At 45.6% G+C, this 19,453-nt stretch overlaps 1 protein-coding gene across 1 annotated transcript in view; it reads left to right on the forward strand.

The window, feature by feature from the left end:
- INSC (INSC spindle orientation adaptor protein) overlaps positions 1 to 19,453 on the forward strand; it is a 114,002-nt gene that overhangs the window by 27,125 nt on the left and 67,424 nt on the right. Inside the window, 1 exon segment of the mRNA XM_038764801.1 lies at positions 18,272 to 18,620. Coding sequence (XP_038620729.1) covers positions 18,272 to 18,620 — 349 coding nt within the window.

Below are 19,453 nucleotides of genomic sequence, written 5' to 3' on the forward strand. Positions count from 1 at the left end.
GGTTTTATTGGAGTAAATGGCTCCCTGCTCTGGCAGGTTCGATGACGGCTAATGACAGCATTCCTGCTGGAGGCTGGTTATGTATGCTCCGTTGCTTGCCTGTAAATTTGGAGGTGAGCCCCACAGTGACTTCTTCTCAGCCTGTGTCCACCGGTCATGTCAAATAGAGGGCTGGGGCCCAGCCTGATACCCCCATCTTTGAAGTCTGTTCTGGTTTGGCTCTTCCTTTCTCCTTGTTCTAGCCAAGGTAATTCCTGTTCCTGGGTCCTGAAAGCTGCTTTTGTTCATTCATTCATTCAGTCATATTTGCTGAGTGCTTACTGTGTGCCGAGCACTGTACTAAGCTCTTGGGAGAGTACAATACAACAACCCACAACTCCCTCATCTCTGCCCTTAGCCTTTCTGGTTGTTCCCTCACCTCTGAAGCCTTATTCCCAGCTTCTGAGCCTTATTGAACGCACATCTCTGCCAAGGGGCCTTCCCTGACTAACCCCTCCTTTCCTCTTCTCCCCTCCCTTCTGTGTCTCCCTGATTTGCAAAATTTTTTCATTTCTTGCCCCAGCCCCTCAGCACATATCCATAACTATATTTTTTTTTGTAAATGTTTGTCTCTCCCTCTAGACTGTAAGCTCATTGTGGGCAGGGAATGTGTCTGTTGTAGTGTTACACTGTACTCTCCCAAGAGCTTTAGTACAGTGCTCTGCACATAGTAAGTGCTCAATAAATATGATTAACTGCTGCTTGAGAAGTAGGGGTGGTCTAGTGGAAAGAGCATAGGCCTGGGAGCCAGGGGACCCATGACTTGCTTGTTATATGACTTTGTTCAAGTCACTTTCCTTCTCTAAACCCCAGGCTCCTCATCTGTTAAAATGGCAATTAAGTACCACTCTCCCTCCCCTTTCAACCAGGAGCTCAGTGTAGGACGGGGATGTCTTATCTTAATGTATTGTATCGACCTCCAGTGCTTAGCACAGTGCTTGGCATTTAGCAAGTGCTTAACAAATGCCAAAATTATATTAAAATTAAAATACATAAGAGTTGTTATAATGCAATTGGTTTCCGCTGATGAGACTGTGAGCTTGTTATGGGCAGGGACTTTGTCTGTTGTATTGTACTCTCCTAAGTACTTAGTACAGTGCTTTCCACACAGTAAGTGCTCAATAAATATGATTTAATGAATGAATGGGGTGTGGTGAATTAATCATGGAGGACTTCCTGGAGGAGTTGGGTTTTGAGAGGACAAAGCGTTCTTTATCCCGCCCATGTACTGACCACACAAAGGGCTCCAAATCAGCATGAGGAAACCCACTCCTCTGGGAGTCCAAGCCCAAATCCACTCTCTTTCTGGGTTTTTTTTTGGAAATTCCTGTGGTCAAGTCTGGCCAGGAGATCAGACTCAGTGTCCGGAGCCCTCCCTACCTACCCACTCCTGAGGTCTGACAGCTGCCGGCTGGAAGTTCTACTTGCTGGGCAACCTTAGTCTCTTGAACTTTACTGAAACACATTTCTAGTTGGTTCTGCAAGCGATTGGAGGATGGCTGATCATCACCCTCCCAGGAATAACCCTTGCTTTAACTTTGGGGGTAATAATGATGATTTATTGCTCTATTTATTTTAGTTGTATATATTTACTAATCTATTTATTTTGTTAATGATGTGCATTTAGCTTTGATTCTATTTGTTCTGATGACTTGACACCTGTCCACATGTTTTGTTTTGTTGTCTGTCTCCCCCTTCAAGACTGTGAGCCTGTTGTTGGGTAGGGACCATCTCTATATGTTGCCAACTTGTACTTCCCAAGCACTTAGTACAGTGCTCTGCACACAGTAAGTGCTCAATAAATACAACTGACTGACTGAATGAATGATATTACGCGTTTACTATGTGGCAAGCACTGTTCTAAGCACTGGGTGTGTGGAGGCATGCTGGGAGTCAGGACCTGTGTGACCTTCTATGAGTCACTTAACCTCTCTGTTCCTTGATTTACCTCATCTGTAAATTGAAGATAGACTATCTCTTTCCCTTCCCTTGTGGTCTTTGAGACCCCTGTGGTACAGGTACTGTATTTGATCTCCTTATAGCATATCTACCACAGCTCTCAGCACAGTGCTTGCCACATGGTAAGGCCTGAATAAATGCCATTATTATTTAGCTTTATGTAGAGTAGAAATAAAATACTGACAGTGTTTCTCCTCAGGTTTTTGGGGGGGATTATTGTCATATTGATAAAGTGGAGATATTTGGGGAAAATTGAATTTATTTTGAGTCAGAAATGAGACCAAGACATCCCCTTCTCTGGATGGGAGTTTTTGACTTGCTGATAGCAGAAAAAATCCTTAGGCATTTCATTCCAACCTCAGCACCTTTTACCTGTGTATATTTTAATGGTATATTTATTTGTGTTCTTAGTGTTTTTTTCAGGTAGTTCATCCTGATACATTTGTAACCCTTCTTATTAAATCCTTCTGCTTCTTCCTGCTACTGCTATTTGTAAATAATCTTCGCCTCCCTTCTCCAGTTAGATTGTAAGCTCCTTGAGGACAGGGAATGTACATCTTCTGTTGAACTCTCCTACATGTACAGGGCCTCTGACTCAATAACACTTAATAAATACAATTTCTGAATGTCCAGGAGCTCTGTCCTGAAGCAGACATTGAGTCATTCAATCAGTGTTACTAATCGAGCACTTACTGTGTACAGCGCACTGTACTAAGAACTTGGGAGGGTACAGTCCAATGGAGTTGGTAGGCCTGATCCCTGCCCACAATGAGCTTACAGTCTACAGAGAACCTTGCAGTCTACTCCTTTTGACTCCACTTTGGCCTAGTGGATAGAGCATGGACCTGGGAGTCAGAAGGTCATGAGTTGTAATTACGACTCTGTCACATGTCTGCCCTGTGACCTTGTAATTCTGACTCTGTCACATGTCTGCCCTGTGACCTTGGGCTCTGCACACAGTAAGCACTCAATAAATGCGATTGAATGAAAGTCACTTTGCTTCTCTGGGCCTCAGTTCCCTCATCTGTAAAATGGGGATTAAGACTGTGAGCCCCATGAGGTATAGGAACTGTGTCTAACCTGATTACCTTGCATCTACCCCAGTGCTTCAAACAGTGCCTGGCACATACTATGTGCTTAACAAATACTATTATTATTATTATTATTATTATTGTTATTATTATTATCCAGAATATTCAGGTAACTGTTGGAATTTTGACTTCCAGTCCTTTCAGATACCAGGTGCTATATTGGATTCGTGCCAAATTTGATTGACAGTTCCAGGAGGAAAGGTCTGGTACTTTTTATAAAACCATGATAGTTTGCGAACAATCCGGTTTCATGAGAAGTTCCTGCTCTTCATCTGTAGTTCCCTCTCTCCTCCCCCTCCATCCCACCCTTCTCTTCTCCAAGCTAAATGTAAACCTTCTGCCTCCCTCTACCCCTAGGCTGTGCTGTCCACGTGTCTAAGTACAATTCCCCTGTCTGGTGTACTTGGTAATTAACATGATTCATTGCATGTTGGAGACATCCTTCTCATTACATTGGCTTGAGCCTCTGACACAAAAATGATCCAATAAATTGCCAACGTGGAGCGGATTTAAAGCTACTAGGGCTGCTTGGCTGATACCCAGAGAACTCAGAACATTCTGGGTGATTTAAGTCCCTCTGGTTCCGATGAAATATTTGGGCAGCCTTACTGGATTTTTTTAAAACACGTTATCAAAAAGATGGACTTTTTTTTTAAGAAAAGCAATTTCCTTTAAAACTTCATTTTCCCAATTACTTTTCACTTGAGCGGTTTTGGTTTTAATGCCCAATTTGCACCAATTGCTGAATGGCGATTTTAATTGGCCTTGAAAATGGAATGTGCAGAAGTAACTACTTGGGACCTGATGCAGTGCTGCAGAGGAGAAATAGCCCTAAAATACTAATAATACTTGTGGTGTGTATTGGGTGCTTTCATTCATTCAGTCGTATTTATTGAGCTCTTACTGTGTGCAGAACACTATACTAAGCGCTTGGGAAGTACAAATTGGCAACATATAGAGACAGTCTCTACCCAACATTGGGCTCATACAATGTGCCCCTCACTGTACTAAGCACTGAGGTAGATACAAGATTAGCAGTTTAGACATAGTCCCTATCCTACCTGGGGTTCGCAGTCTGGTTCTCTCTTTTGGGGCTCATTGACTTTCCAAGTGCTTAGTACAGTGCTCTGCACACAGTAATCACTTAATAAATATGATTGAATGAATGAATAGTATGTTACACATGTTGCTGTTGATTAAAAAAAGAACTTTCAGAAGGCAATCAATCAGTTGTATTTATTGATCACTTACTGCATGTAGAGTGCTGTACTAAGCGTTAGGAGCAATCTCGTAGAGAGAAGAGAAGCCTCATGGGCTCTGAGTTGGTCTGGCAGCCCAAACTACTGGTTTCTTAAAGATGAGACCAGTAAACTGGGCCACGCATGCTAGCTTATGTGACTCAAGCAATCAATGCTATTTATTGAGCACTTATTGTGTGCAGAGCACTGAACTAAGTGTTTGGGAGAGTAGAACACAATACAGTTGGTAGACACAGTTCCCTGCCCACAAGGAACTTACAGTCTAGAAGGGAGACAGACATAAATATGATGGGTATGCATGTAAGTGCTGAGGGGGAGGTGAATGCTAAGTGGTCAAAGGGTACAGATCCAAGTGCACAGACTCAGAAAGCAGGGTAGCCTAGTAGATAGAGCATAGGCCTGGGAGTCAGAGGACCTGGGAACTAATCCCAGTTCTGTCACTTGTCTGCTGTGTGACTTTGGGCAAGTCACTTAACTTCTCTGTGCCTCATTTACCTCATCAAAAAACATAAATTAAGATGGGGAGCCCTATGTGGGACAAGGTCTGTGTCCAAACTGATTATCTTGTATCTACTCCAGCAATTAGCACAGGGCCTGACACATAGTAAGTGCTTAAGAACAGTGCTTGGCACATTGTTAGCACTTAACAAATACCGTCTTCATCGTTAACAAGTAGCATTAAAAAACAAATGAACAAAAAGACTCCTGAAAGTACGAAACAGAGCTTCACCTAAGTCCTGGATGGTGCCCGCTCCTTCTATTGGCTAGAAACACCTGGGCCTCAGGCTGGGCTAGCAAGCACCAATCCCTATTCATTGATTTTGATTATTGATTTTGATTATTCTGTCATAAATTATTTTGTGTCTGTATCTCCCACCAGAGTGGAAGCCCCTTGAGGACAGGGAATGTGTCATTTGCTGATTCTGCTCTTGCCAGGCACTGACTACAGTACAGTGACTTGTATTCAGTAAAGGCTTAGAAAATACTATTTCCATCTGTCAGGCCCTGACTGCATTGTTTTCAAAGGACTTTTGAACCTTAAATATTAAAGTCCAGCTAAGAATACAGTTCAGTAAACATTCAAAACAGTGAGCCTGCTGTGGGACTTCTCCAGGAGTGGGCTGGTGAATGCAAAGTCTGGTAAAAGCACAGGCCTGAGAGTCAGAAGGATGTGGGTTCTAATTCCAGCTTCGCCACTTGTCTGATGTGAGCTCTTGGCAAGTCACATCATTTCTCTGTCCCTCAGTTACCTTACCTGGAAAATGGGGATTAAGACTGTGAGCCTCATGTGGGACAAGGACTGTGTTCAACCTGATCACCTTATATCTACTGCAGTGCTTAGAACAGTGCATGGCACATAGTAAGTGCATAACAAATACCATAAAAAACAATAATACTAATAATATTAATGATCGTATTTGTTAAGCACTTACTATATGCCAGGTGCTGTTCTAACCGCTGGGATAGATACAAGGTAATTAGGTCATCCCACATTGGGCTCACAGTCTTAATCTTAAGCATGGATAGAGCATGGGCCTGGGAGTCAGAAGGTCATGAGTTCTAATCCCAGCTCCACCAGTTATTGGTTGTGTGACCTTGAGTAAGGCACTTAACTTCCCTGTGCCTCAGTTACCTTATCTGTAAAATGGGGATTAAAACTGTGAACCCCATGTGGGACAACCTGATTACTCTGTATCTACTCCAGTGTTTAGAACAATACTTGGCACATAGTAAGTGCTTAACAAATACCATCATTATGATTAAACCCTTAATGAATACAATAATTATGATAATTTTAAACTCTACTTCCTCCTACCTGTAATTTATTTTAGTTTCTGTCTCTCCTAGAGGGCAGTGATCAGGTCTACTTTGTCTCTTGTACTCTCCCAAGCGCTTTGCTTATTGATGGGCCCAGAGTAAGTGTTCTGTAAAGACAATTAATGGGTTGGCTAGAGCTCCAATTCTGGGCAGGTTCATTAAAGCCACCGGGGGGCCCCCAAGGGTGGGGGGAGTAGCCCTGTCAATTAAGAGTCAGCCTTCCTTAGACTTCTTCTGGAAGTCAATGAGCAAATCTAATAAAGGACAGAGTGGCTACAGGAAGTAATGAGGATAATGAAGATGGAGTTAGGCCTGCCATACAATTACACGGTATTCAAAGAAGAATACAATCAAGACCTAAGTAGATGCAGTCCCTGGACTCTGAAATTAAAATCAGCAGCTTATTATATGGCGACAGGGGGACCGCTGTTCTGGAATTAACCCCCGATTTATTTAGCTGATTCTTCTAGGATTTACCTGCTTCTTGACCTGGGAGGCCAAGGGGTCGCTGCAAAGGCTGAGAGCTAAACCCATCGAGCAAGAGTCCCAAGATTGGTTTTCCTGTCTCTGTTGTCCCCTTCTTCTCTGCTGGAGGCAAAAAAAATTCCAGTGGGGAAGACCGAAGTCTTCATGAGAAACAGCGTAGCACAGTAGAAAGAGCCGGGGCTTGGGAGTCAGAGGATCTGGGTGCTAATCCTGGCTCTGCCATACACCTGCTGCCTGACCATGGGCAAGTCCCTTCACTTCTCTGGGCCTCAGTATCTCATTTGCAAAATAAGGATTCAATATCTGTTCTCCCTCCTACTTAAACTGTGAGTTCCATGTGGGACCCGATTATCTTGTATCTACTCCAGGGCTTTGTACAGTGCTTGGCCCATAGTAAGGGCTTAGCCGATATTATTATCATTATTATTATTATATGTGGTAGAGATGCTCCAGGTGAGGGGCGTGGGGGTGAGGAGATGTGGTTGGGACTGATGTCGAGTTGCAGACTTCCTCATGAGTCCTGGAAACCCTTTATGGTGACCCCGCCTTCAGAAACATCCCTAGTTTGGCTCTGCTCTCTCTTTTTCTTTTTAAAACATCCACATGGTTGCGGCAGAAGTACAATGAAGAAATCGAGCTAACTCACCCTCCAAAATTGCCGCCTTTTAATAAAATATTCTGGGTAAAGAAAATGCAGGACTGTGGGAAGAAATAGCCTGGACTAAACAAATGGCAAACAGGTTACGTGTTTCAGATTTTAGCAGCTCTGTTGTGGATAGGCAGGAGGGAATCTGGAATAGCACTCGGGGGAAGTCCATAAGTATATTTACGGCTTTTGTAGTGTAGAGAATCTTTTTTTTTATGGAGGTACTTTAGAAGGGTTCCCAGCACCTCTGTCCTCTGCGTAGTAAGTACCTTGTGGATAGGGATCATGTCTACCAACTTGATTGTACTGTGCTCTTTCAAGGGCTTAATACAGTACTCTGCACATGGTTAGTGCTCAATAAATACTATTGATTGATTGTCAATGCGAGGGTGCTATGGACAACAAAACATTCATCAGCAAAGGGCAGAGTGGAGTAAGGCAAACACCCGCTCCGATGTTCATTTAATTATATTTATTGAGCACTTACAGTGTGTAGAGCACTGTACTAGGTGCTTGGAAAGTACAATTCAGCAACAGATAGAGACAATCCCTATTCAACAACAGACTCACAGTCTAGAAATAATAATAATATGGATATTTGTTAAGCACTTAATATGTGCCAAGCACTGTAATAAGCATTAGATTGGATACAAGATCATCGCATCAGACACAGTCCCTGTCCCATATTCTGTCAGAAGGATAAAAAGTATCGAATCTGTTTTACACATGAGGAAACTGAGGCACACGGAAGTTAAGTAGCTTGCCTAAGGTTGCACAACAGGCAAGTGGTGGAGCCAAGATTAGAACCAGGTCCTTTGGCTCCCAGGCCTGTTCTTCTAAGAAAGACTCATCTCCCAGACAAATGCTATTTAGGGATTTTGCTGTCATTGGCCCCCACCCCCCCCACAGGTATTTATATTTATCTCAGCCAATCTTAATAGTACTAATTGTGGAATTTTAACATTTACTAGGTGCTAAGCTCTGTAGCAAGGACTGGGTAACATACAGAATAATCACTGGACACTGTCCCAGTCCCATACAAGGATCATTGTAGTGGAAGGAGGAGGGAGAAAGGATTCAATCCCCATTTTCCAGATGTGGAAACACTGGCACTGTGAAGCTAAGTGACCTGCCTAAGGACTCACAGTAGGCAAATGGCGGAGTCTTGATTAGAGCCATCATCTCCTGATTTCCGGGTCTGTGATCTTTCCAGTAGGCCATGCTGTTTCTCTCTTGTCTTAAAAAGGGGAAGTCAGTATTCTGATTTTATGTAGAAAAAAATCCTCTTTCTTCCTTTCACTTTCCCTCTTTTTCTTTCTTTCTTTTGGTCTTGTATATATGTTTGGAGGGATTGTTGCTGCAAAAAGAAAAGCAGTTTGCTAAGATTAAGAAAAATGGCAAGCAGCATTTTCTTTGTAGTAGCTGAAGACAGAAGGCTGAGCTGACACATCCTAAAGTGTTTGGGTTACAGTCACTCCTGGGCTTGCTATCGGGTACATGGGCTGACTTGTTGGGTGGGAAACAGCCCCCAGAAGCCAGGGTCAATCTCCTGGGACTTTTCTGAAAGGAAAATAACCCAGAAAAATTAGTTAACCTTTTTCCATAGGTCTGGAGGCTTTTTTTTTAACGGTATTTGTTAAGTGCTTACTATGTGTCAGGCACTGGGGTAAATAAAAGCTCAGGATTGCTCCAGAAGAGTTTCCAGTACTCTACAAGTCTCAGCAAAGGGAGGGAGATTCAAGCAGAGGCAAACCCATTCCATTCTTAGCTTGGGCAGTGGCTAGTAAGTGGAAGGCAATCTGCTACAATCAATCAATCAATCGGATTTATTGAGCGCTTACTGTGTGCAGAGCACTGTACTAAGCGCTTGGGATGTACAAGTTGGAAATATATAGAGACAGTCCCTACCCAACAGTGGGCTCACAGTCTAGAATGGGCTCACAGTCTAGAAAGTCCAAACTCAACTGTGCTGGGCAGCAGAGGCATGGAAGAGAGTCGAGGGTGGAGACTCAAGTTTACTGTGCAGAAGGAGGCAATGGTAAACCACTTTTATATTTTTACCAAGAAAGCTCCGTGGATACACTGCCAGAATAATTGCAGATGGAGGTGGGGCATTCTGGGAGAGATGGAGTCGCTAAGGGTTGGAGATGATGTATCAGTTTTGGACAAGATACAAGCTAATCAGGTTGGGCACAGTCCATGTTCCACGTGGGGTTTACAGTTTTAATCCCCATGTTACAGATGAGAGAACTGAGACACAGAGAAGTTGTGACATGCCCAAGGTCACACAACAGAAGCAGAGGAGCAATGATTAGAACCTAGGTCCTTTTGATTGCAAGGTTCTTGCTCGACTTGGCCATGTTGCTTCCCACACTGGTTCAGTTAAGAACAGCATCCCAAGGCTTGGATGTTTACTCAAACCTTATTTGAACTTTTATTCGTGCAATAAAACAGGGCTGGAGTTATTGGCTCCCTCATTAAAATTCTGACCTCCAGAAGACTTGAAATAATCCTTTGATGCATGGATATTGTGAAATTTCTCTCAGTCTTTCTCTTCCAGGCCATCTCTTTCCTTCTGTGCTTTGCCCTCCTGCTTCTGCCTGTAACCAGGAGGCAGGTGATTAGAGGCTGAGTCACTGGTCACTCAATAATATTCATTCATTCATTCAATCAATCATATTTATTGAGCCCTTACTGTGTGCAGAGCACTGTACGAAGCTCTTGCGAAGTACAAGTTGGCAACATATAGAGACGGTCCCTACCCAACAACAGGCTTACAGTCTAGAAGGGGGAGACAGGCAACAAACATGTGGACAGGTGTCAAGTCATCAGAATAAATAGAAATAAAGCTAGATGCACATCATTAAAAAAATAAATAGAATAGTAAATATGTACAAGTAAAATAGAGTAATAAATCTGTACAAGCACATATACAGGTGCTGTGGGGAGGACAAGGAGGTAGGGCGGGGGGATGGGGTCTTACCTCTCCGGTCGTTCTTTCTCAGTCTCTTTTGCAGGCTCCTCCTCCCCCTCCCATTCTCTCACTGTGGGGGTTCCCCAAGGTTCAGTGCTTGGTCCCCTTCTGTTCTCGATCTACACGCACTCCCTTGGTGACATCATTCGCTTCCACGGCTTCAACTATCATCTCTACGCTGATGACACCCAGATCTACATCTCTGCCCCTGCTCTCTCCCCTTCTCTCCAGGCTCGTATCTCCTCCTGCCTTCAGGACATCTCCATTTGGATGTCTGCCCGCCACCTAAAGCTCAACATGTCGAAGACTGAACTCCTTGTCTTCCCTCCCAAACCTTGCCCTCTCCCTGACTTTCCCATCTCTGTTGACGGCACTACCATCCTTCCCGTCTCACAAGCCCGCAACCTTGGTGTCATCCTCGACTCCGCTCTCTCATTCACCCCTCACATCCAAGCTGTGACCAAAACCTGCCGGTCTCAGCTCCACAACATTGTCAAGATCCGCCCTTTCCTCTCCATCCCAACCGCTACCCTGCTCATTCAAGCTCTCATCCTATCCCGTCTGGACTACTGCATCAGCCTTCTCTCTGATCTCCCATCCTCGTGTCTCTCTCCACTTCAATCCATACTTCATGCTGCTGCCCGGGTTATCTTTGTCCAGAAACGCTCTGGGCATATCACTCCCCTCCTCAAAAATCTCCAGTGGCTACCAATCAATCTGCGCATCAGGCAGAAACTCCTCACCCTGGGCTTCAAGGCTGTCCATCACCTCGCCCCCTCCTACCTCACCTCGCTTCTCTCCTTCTACAGCCCAGTCCGCACCCTCCACTCCTCCACTGCTGATCTCCTCACCGTACCTCGCTCTCGCCTGTCCCGCCATCGACCCCCGGCCCACGTCATCCCCCGGGCCTGGAATGCCCTCCCTCTGCCCACCCGCCAAGCTAGCTCTCTTCCTCCCTTCAAGGCCCTACTGAGAGCTCACCTCCTCCAGGAGGCCTTCCCAGACTGAGTCCCTTCCTTCCTCTCCCCCTCGTCCCCCCTCCATCTCCCCATCTTACCTCCCTCCCTTCCCCACAGCACCTGTATATATGTATATATGTTTGTACATATTTTTTTACTCTATTTATTTATTTATTTAATTTATTTGTACATATCTATTCTATTTATTTTATTTTGTTAGTATGTTTGGTTTTGTTCTCTGTCTCCCCCTTTTAGACTGTGAGCCCACTGTTGGGTAGGGACTGTCTCTATATGTTGCCAATTTGTACTTCCCAAGCGCTTAGTACAGTGCTCTGCACATAGTAAGCGCTCAATAAATACGATTGATGATGATGATGATGATGATGGGGAGGAGGAGAGGAAAAAGGGCTCAATCTGGGAAGGCATCCTGGAGGAGGTGAGCTCTCAGTAGGGCTTTGAAGGGAGGAAGAGAGCTAGCTTGGCGGATGTGTGGAGGGAGGGCATTCCAGGCCAGGGGGAGGACATAGGCCAGGGGAGGACATGGGCTGGGGGAGCACTTACTCCATGTAGAGCACTGTATTAAGTGTTTTGGAGGATTTGGTAGAGTCTAGGAGGCACGATTCCTGCCCTCTAAAATTTTACAATCTAGCAAGGGAGACAGATGCTAAAATAAATTACGGAAAGGGGGAAGCAAGAGTTTAAAGGTATATTCAATTGTATTTATTGAGCACTTACTGTGTGCAGAGCACTGTACTAAGCACTTGATCAATAAGGAGGGTAAGTGTGTCAGTCACTCTGTCATTTGTAACTTTTGAGTGCTTACTATGTGCAGAGCTCTGTGCTAAGCACTGGAGAGAGTACAGTACAACAAAATAAGACACAGTCTTAATTTCCATTTTATAGAAGAGGTAACTGAGGCCCAGAGAAGTGAAGTAACTTGCCCAAGGTCACACAGCAGACATGTGGCAGAGCCGGGATTAGAACCCACATCCTCTGACTCCCAAGCCCATGCTCTTGCCACTAGGTGCTTACTTGTCTTGCTGCTTCTTAATCTTAATAAATGTAAATATAATATAAATATAAATAAAGTCCCTAAGTGTTTAAGGAGCAAGAACTCAAGTGCAAAGGTGACACAGAAATGAGAGACTAGTCAGAGAAGGCTATCTAGAGAGGATGTGATTTTAGAGGGGCTTTGAATCATCATCATCAATGGTATTTATCGAGTGCTTACTGCAGACCACCATACTAAATGCTTGGGAAAGTACAATACAATGGAGTTGGTGAGCACATTCCCTAGATTGGAGGGAGAGTGTGAATAAGAATGAGGCCCAATGAGGAGGCTTGATTGAGAGGAGTGAAATGTATGAGCTGGAATGGGGTGGGAGAAGAGTGGGGATAAATCGGGGGAGAGACACTTGATTGGGTGCCTTAAAGCCAAAAGTGAAGAGTTTCTGTTTCATGTGGAGGTGGATGGGTGACCACTGAACGTTTCTGAGGAATGGGGGAATGTGGACTGATCACTTTTTTTTTTTTAATGATCTGGGCAACAGAGTGAAATTCAGATTGGAGAGGGGAGAGACAGGAGGCAGGGAAGTCAGCGAGGAGGCAGATACAGTAATTTAAGTGGGATGTGACGGAATGGGATTAGTCTTTAGATTCAAATGGGAGCTGTTTGGAGAATAATGGGTGGATTCCAGAGAGGTTGTGAAGGGAGGAAGTTAGGATGGGCAAGTATGAGGTAGGAGGGAGTCTGGGAGAGAAGATGAGGAGGGGAATCTAATCAGAGCCCTTCATGATCTGCACTTGGGTTTGCTCCCTCGATTCACTCTTCCTTCAGCCCCACAGCACTTATGTCCATATCTGTCATTTATTCATTTATACCATCTGTTTCCCCTTCTAGGCTGTAAGCTCGTTGTGGGCAGGGAACGGGTCTACCAACTCTATCATTCTGTACTCAACCAAGCGCTAGATACAGTACTCCGCACACAGTAAGCTCTCAATAAATACAGTTGATTGATTCATCTTCCTTTTGTGCTTGATTACCTTTGGGAATCTGCCTCCACCCCATTTTTACATCACTGGATTTTTCCTTTCCTAGTGGAACTGTTGTCTTACCAGGGATGCTCTCCCCTTCACCTCCAGGGGGGTATCCAGTTGGGGATGATCTGTCAGTGACTTTTCTTCCCGGGCGGATTGGCAGGACTGCCACTGAAGCATCACTTTTACTCCTCCCAAACAACAGAAATCTTGTAGTGTGCCCCACTGCAGAGTTTCCAGGCAGTGACGAGGACCCTCTGCTATCACGCTGCCACTTCCGTCAATGACGGATGACCTCGGTGCCTTGCATTGTGCTCGAGAGTGATGATTGTCTAATTTTCCTCTTTACACTGAATTACCCAAGGAATCTAGAATCAGGCACTCTCCTCTGTATTTCAGTATGACTCCATTAATGAAGGACATCCTCTTCAGCTCACTTTCTCTTTTCCAACTCACATTTTCCTGCTTCAAGTCATGCTTAGGAGGCTCCCAGGCAGAGGATTTCACAGACAATTTGGTGGGAAGAAGAATGATGGATCCTGCCAGGCCTCACAATCCTTAAACCTCCAGTCCCTCTGCCTTCCCATCCCTTGCCCCTAATGATGTGGTCACCTACTTTATTGAAAAAAATGAAACTATCAGTAGTCATCTCCCTAAAATCTCCTCTGTTCCTCTTCAGTCACTCCCTCTTCCTGCCCCTTCTTCAACGCTCCTTTCCTTCCCAGTAGTGTCTCAAGAGAACTCCTTGCCTTCTCTCAAAATCTACCCCTTCTACCTGTGCAGCTGGTCCTATCCCTTCACACCTTATCAAAATACTTGCTCTCTCTCTTCCTCCTTCAGTGACTGTCATCTTCAACTGTTCGCTCTTCAATATCTTCTTCCTCACTGCTTTCAAACATGCTCATGTCTCCCCAATCCTGAAAAAAACCCCTCCATTGACCCCATGGCTCCCTCCAGTTATTGGCCCATCTTCTTCCTACCATTCCTCTCCAAATGCCTTGAGTGAGTTGTCTACGCCCACTGTCTCAGGTTCCTTTCCTCCAATTCTCCCCTTGACCCCTTCCAGTATGGCTTCCATCCTCTTCATTCCACAGAAACTGGCATTTCAAATATCACCAATGAACTCTTTTTTGCCCAGCCCAATGGCCTCTACTTCATCGTAATCCTTTTTAACATCTCAGCAGCAATTTGACACTGTTGACCACCCACTTCTCCTGGAAATATTATCCAACCTTGGCTTCACTGACACTGTCCTCTCTTGGTTCTCCTCCTATCACTCTGAACTCTCATTCTCAGTCTCTTTCGTGGGCTCCTCCTCTGCCTCCCACCCACTAACTAGCGGGTGGGGGGGTTCCCTCAAGGTTCAGTTCTGTATCCCTTTCTATTCTCCATCTACACCCACTCCCTTGGAGAACTCATGTGCTCACATTGCTTCAACTACCAGCTTTGTGCAGATGATTCCCAAATCTACTTCTTCTAGCCCTGATCTCTTTCCCTCTTTGCAGTCTTTCTTTTTCTCCTGCCTTCAAGGCATCTCTACTTGGCTGCCCTCCCTACACCTCCAGTGTAACATGTCCATAGCAGAACGCCTTATCTCTCCATCCTAGCTCTTTCCTCCCCATAACTTTCCCATCACTATAGACAACACCACCAACCTTCCTGTCTCATAAGCCCATAACCTTGGCATTCACCTCGACTGGTCTCTCTTACTCATCCCACATAATGAGAAGCAGTGTGACTCAGTGGAAGGAGCACGGGCTTGGGAATTAGAGGTCATGAGTTCAAATCCTGGCTCTGCCACTTCTCAGCTGTTTGATTTTGGGAAAGTCACTTAACTTCTCTGAGCCTCAGTTTCCTCATCTGTAAAATGGGGATTAAGACTGTGAGCCCCATGTGGGACAACCTGATCACCTTGTATCCTCCCCAGTGCTTAGAACAGTGCTTTGCACATAGTAAGCGCTTGACGAATGCCATCATCATTATTATTATTATTATTATTATAATCAATCTGTCACTAAATCCTGTAGGTTCAACCTTCATACCATTGCTAAAATCTGTCCATTCCTTTTCATCTACACTGTTACTATGTTAATAATCACTCATCCTATCCCACCTTGGTTATTGTATCAGTCTCCTTTCTGACTTCCCTGCCTCCTGTCTCCTCCCCTCTCCAGTACATACTGCACTCTGTTGCCCGGATCATTTTTCTACAAAAATGTTCAGTCCAGGTTCCCCAGTCCTTAGAACCTCCAGTGGCTGCCCATCCACGTCCACTTCAAACAGAAACTCCTTACCATTGGCTTTAAAGAAGTCCTCCTCCTACCTTGCCTCCTCCTACCTCACCCTGTTAGTCTTCTATTACCTCCCAGACTGCACACTTTACTCCTCTAATGCCAACCTACTCACTGTACCTCTGTCTCACTGCCAAGCTCTTGCCCATGTCCTGCCTCTGGCCTGGAACACCCTTTTTCTTAATGTCCAACAGGCCATCTCTCCTCACTTTCAAAGCCTTATTCAAGGCAGTCAGTCAGTCAGTTGTATTCATTGAGCGCTTACTGTGTGCAGAGCACTGCAGTAAGTGCTTGGGAGAGTACAATATAACCTTTAACAGACACATTCCCTGCCCACAGTGAAATGTGATTGGTTGATTGATCAGGCAGGAAATTGATTCTGGGTTTAGATAATGTTCACTTAGAAGGCCAAAAATGAAGCCGAATGAGCAAATTGGTTCTAGGGAAACTTGCTGGTTCCTCGGACACCAGAGGACTGAAGCTGATTGGGTAAGGCAGGGCAAAGAGAAGCCGTGCAGCCTAGTTGAAGGAGCAAGGGGCTGAGTTCCAATCCCGGTTCTGCCTTTCCTTGCTGTGTGACCTTGGGCATGTCACAACCTCTCTGAGCCTCAATTTCGTCAACTGTAAAATGGGGACTCAATACCTCCTATTTAGACTGTGAATCCTAAGTGGGACAGGGACTCTGACCTAATTACCCTGTATCTACCTCAGCACTTAGAACAGTATTTTACACATAGTAAGTGCTTCACAAATACCATTTATAAAAGGAACTAAAGAAACAGTGCCTTGGAAGCAAACACCAGAGAGAGTGAGCAAGTATGAACCAAGTGGGCAGTGGAAAGCCATTGACAGAAGATGCTGTTGATTGGCCTAGTTCAGAGGGCATAAGAGGGCCCAAGTTTGTTGGCTAGGAGAGAGTAGCTGAGGGAAGGAGATGATGGAAGACAAAGCATAAGTTCTGTGGATAAGGTCTGTTCTCTCCTGATTTCCTGCCCGTCCTCAGGGGGGTGGAGAATGATGGTATCCACTGTTGGACTCTAATTGCTTCAGAGAAATACACTCCTGTGAGGGATTAGATGAAATATGTGTGTTTCTGGAATGGTTAGATTTCCCCTCATTGGGATGTCAATTTGGAGTCTTAAAAAATGTGTTTACCGAATTGATTCAATTTGCTATGGTGTCCAGTTTATGTCCCTGGGCTCTTCCATTAGAGGATTTAAGAGTATTTGAGCCTCTAGCTGCTCCCAGGTTGATGGTGGGGGGAGGAGGGGCAGCTCTGGGGGCATAAACTGGTGGCCCCACATTCCTCATTCAAACACCCAGCTCAGTGCTCTACACTTAGTACAGTACAGAAATCAATCGATTAATAGTATTGATCGATTGATTCCTCTTGTCAGAGCTGGTTGGGCAGAAGCCCAACCCTTGGGAAACAGCATGACTGAGTGGCTAGAGCACAGGCCCGGGAGTCAGAAGGATTTTGGTTCTAATTCGACTCTGCCACTTGTCAGCTGTGTGACCTTGTGCAAGTCACTTCACTTCTCTGGACTTCAGTTTTCTCATCTTTAAAGTGTGGATTTGATCTGTTCTCCCTCCCACTTAGACTGTGAGCCCCAAGTGGGACAGGGACCATAGCCATTCATTCAATCATATTTATTGAGCGCTTACTGAGTGCAGAGCACTGTACTAAGCGCTTGGGAAAGTAAAGTACAACAATAAGCAGACACATTCCCTGCCCACAGCGAGCTTACAAGTCTAGAATGGGGAGACAGACATCAATGCAAATAAATAAATTACGGATATATGACCTGATTATCTTGAATCCATACTAACAATAATAATGGTATTTGTTGAGCACTTACTATGTGCCAAGCACTGTTCTAAGCACTGGGGTATAAACAAGGGAATCAGGTTGTCCTATGTGGGGCTCACAGTCTTATCTCCATTTTACAGATGAGGGAACTGAGGCACAGAGAAGTGTAGTGAGTTGCCCAAGATCACACTGAAGACAAGTGGCCAAGCTGGGATTAGAACCCACAACCTCTGACTCTCAAACCCGTGCTCTTTCCTTAAGCCACTAGCACTTAGTGCAGTGCATGGCACATAGTAAGTGCTTAACAAATGATATTATCTGTATCCTATCTGATTGTACTGACTCCAGTGCTTAGCCTGGTGCTTGGCACAGTAAGTACTTAACAAATACCCCAGAAGGATTTATTAGTTAATGAAACATCTGTTTTGGGGTTTTTTAAATGTGTGTGTGTGTGTGTGTGTGTGTATAGACTATTTCTCCACTCTCAGGATCACCCCTGCACACCAGAACTGCTCAATAAATGATTGATTGACTGGCAGAAACGATCCCTCCTCTCAAGAAGTCCACAGTCTAGTCTGAGAAGCAGTGTGGTCTAGTGGATAGAGCATGGGCCTGGGAGACCAAAGGACCTGAGTTCTAATCCTTGCTCTGCCACTTGTCTGCTGTGTGACCTTTGTCAAGTCACTTCATTTCTCTGGGCCTTAGTTACCTCACCTGTAAAGGGGGAGTGGGGATTTAGACTGTGGGCCTTATGTGGGATGGGATTGTTGTCCAACCTGATTACCTTGTATCCGTCCCAATGCTCAGTACTGTACCTGGCAGATAGTAAGCCCCTAGCAAATACTACAACTGGTTATTGACTTCAGCAAGTGTTTGATGCCCCACTGCCGGTTGTGTTCCAGCATGCGCTTGCTCCAGGTGGATTCGGTCCAGCGTTGGATGCAGGACTTGAAGCTGATGACGGAGTGTGAGTGCATGTGTGTCCTGCAGTCCAAGTCCATCAGCCCCGAGGATGAGGCCTCCAGCGAGCTGGCCCCGCCGTCCCGGCCTGGCCCCCGTGACCCACTGAGGGCCCTCCTGGAGCACGCCTGGCTGGTCAGCACTGAGCTGGCCCGCCTCGGCCACAAGCTGGACCGGAACCGCTGGGCGCGGGTCCACGGCCTGAGCGTGCGGCTCGGCTGCCACGTGCGCTCTGTGCTCCACAAGTACCATGCCCTTGCCGGTGCTGACTCTGCCGAGGATGTAGACCAGGTACAGGGTGCAAGGGCACAATGCCCAGACAATTTCTCGTCCTCAAGGGGCTGCTTTCCAAGGCTTGGGGTTCCCTCTCTGGCCCTCTTGTCCCCCTCATTCCCCTTTTCCCTCCCTCCTCTCTCTCTCTCTCTTCTACCCCTTACCCCTCTTTCTCACTCTTTCCCCTTCTTTCTCTCTCTTTGCCCCCTTTCTCTCTACCCTCTCTTCCTTGTCTTTCTCCTTTCCTCCCCTTCCCCCTCTTTCCCCTTCCCTCCCCATTCCCCCATTCCCCCTTTCTCTCCCCTCCTTCCTCTGTCTTCCCCCACCTTCCCCCTCTTTTCCCCCTCTTTCACCCCTTTTCCCCCTCTTTTCCCTCCCTTTCCCCCCGTTTCCTCCTCTTTCCTCTTTTCCCCTTTTTCCCCTCTTTTGCCCCTTTCACCCCTTTTCTCCCTCTTTCCCCCTTTCCCCCTCTCTTTTCCCTTCACCCTTTCTTTCTTCCCACTCTCCTTCCCTCCTTTCCCCTTCCTTCTCCCCTTTTTCTCACCCTTCCCCTCCTGTCCCCACCTTTACCCCCCTTCTTTCCCCTTCAGTGCAATGGCAGGAAGACCAAGTCATTTGGTTATACACAGTGTGGCTTCAAAACACAAACTCAGGGCCGACCATCTTCCTGTTTGGGGTCCTGCTGGCTGGGGTGGTGAAAGAGTAGAACCTGGACTCTCCATGGTCCCAGAGGCCTCAGATCCAGTTTTGGGATTTCTCTTTCCACCTCTATTTGGCCACGCTTTCTGGACTGTGGGCCTGTGAGTGTTACAGCCCACTGCTCTTTGCAAGCTGGGCTCAGCCTCACTGTG

This window comes from Tachyglossus aculeatus, chromosome 22 (genome assembly GCF_015852505.1).
Source record: "Tachyglossus aculeatus isolate mTacAcu1 chromosome 22, mTacAcu1.pri, whole genome shotgun sequence".
In the NCBI taxonomy this organism is placed as follows: Eukaryota; Metazoa; Chordata; class Mammalia; order Monotremata; family Tachyglossidae; genus Tachyglossus; species Tachyglossus aculeatus.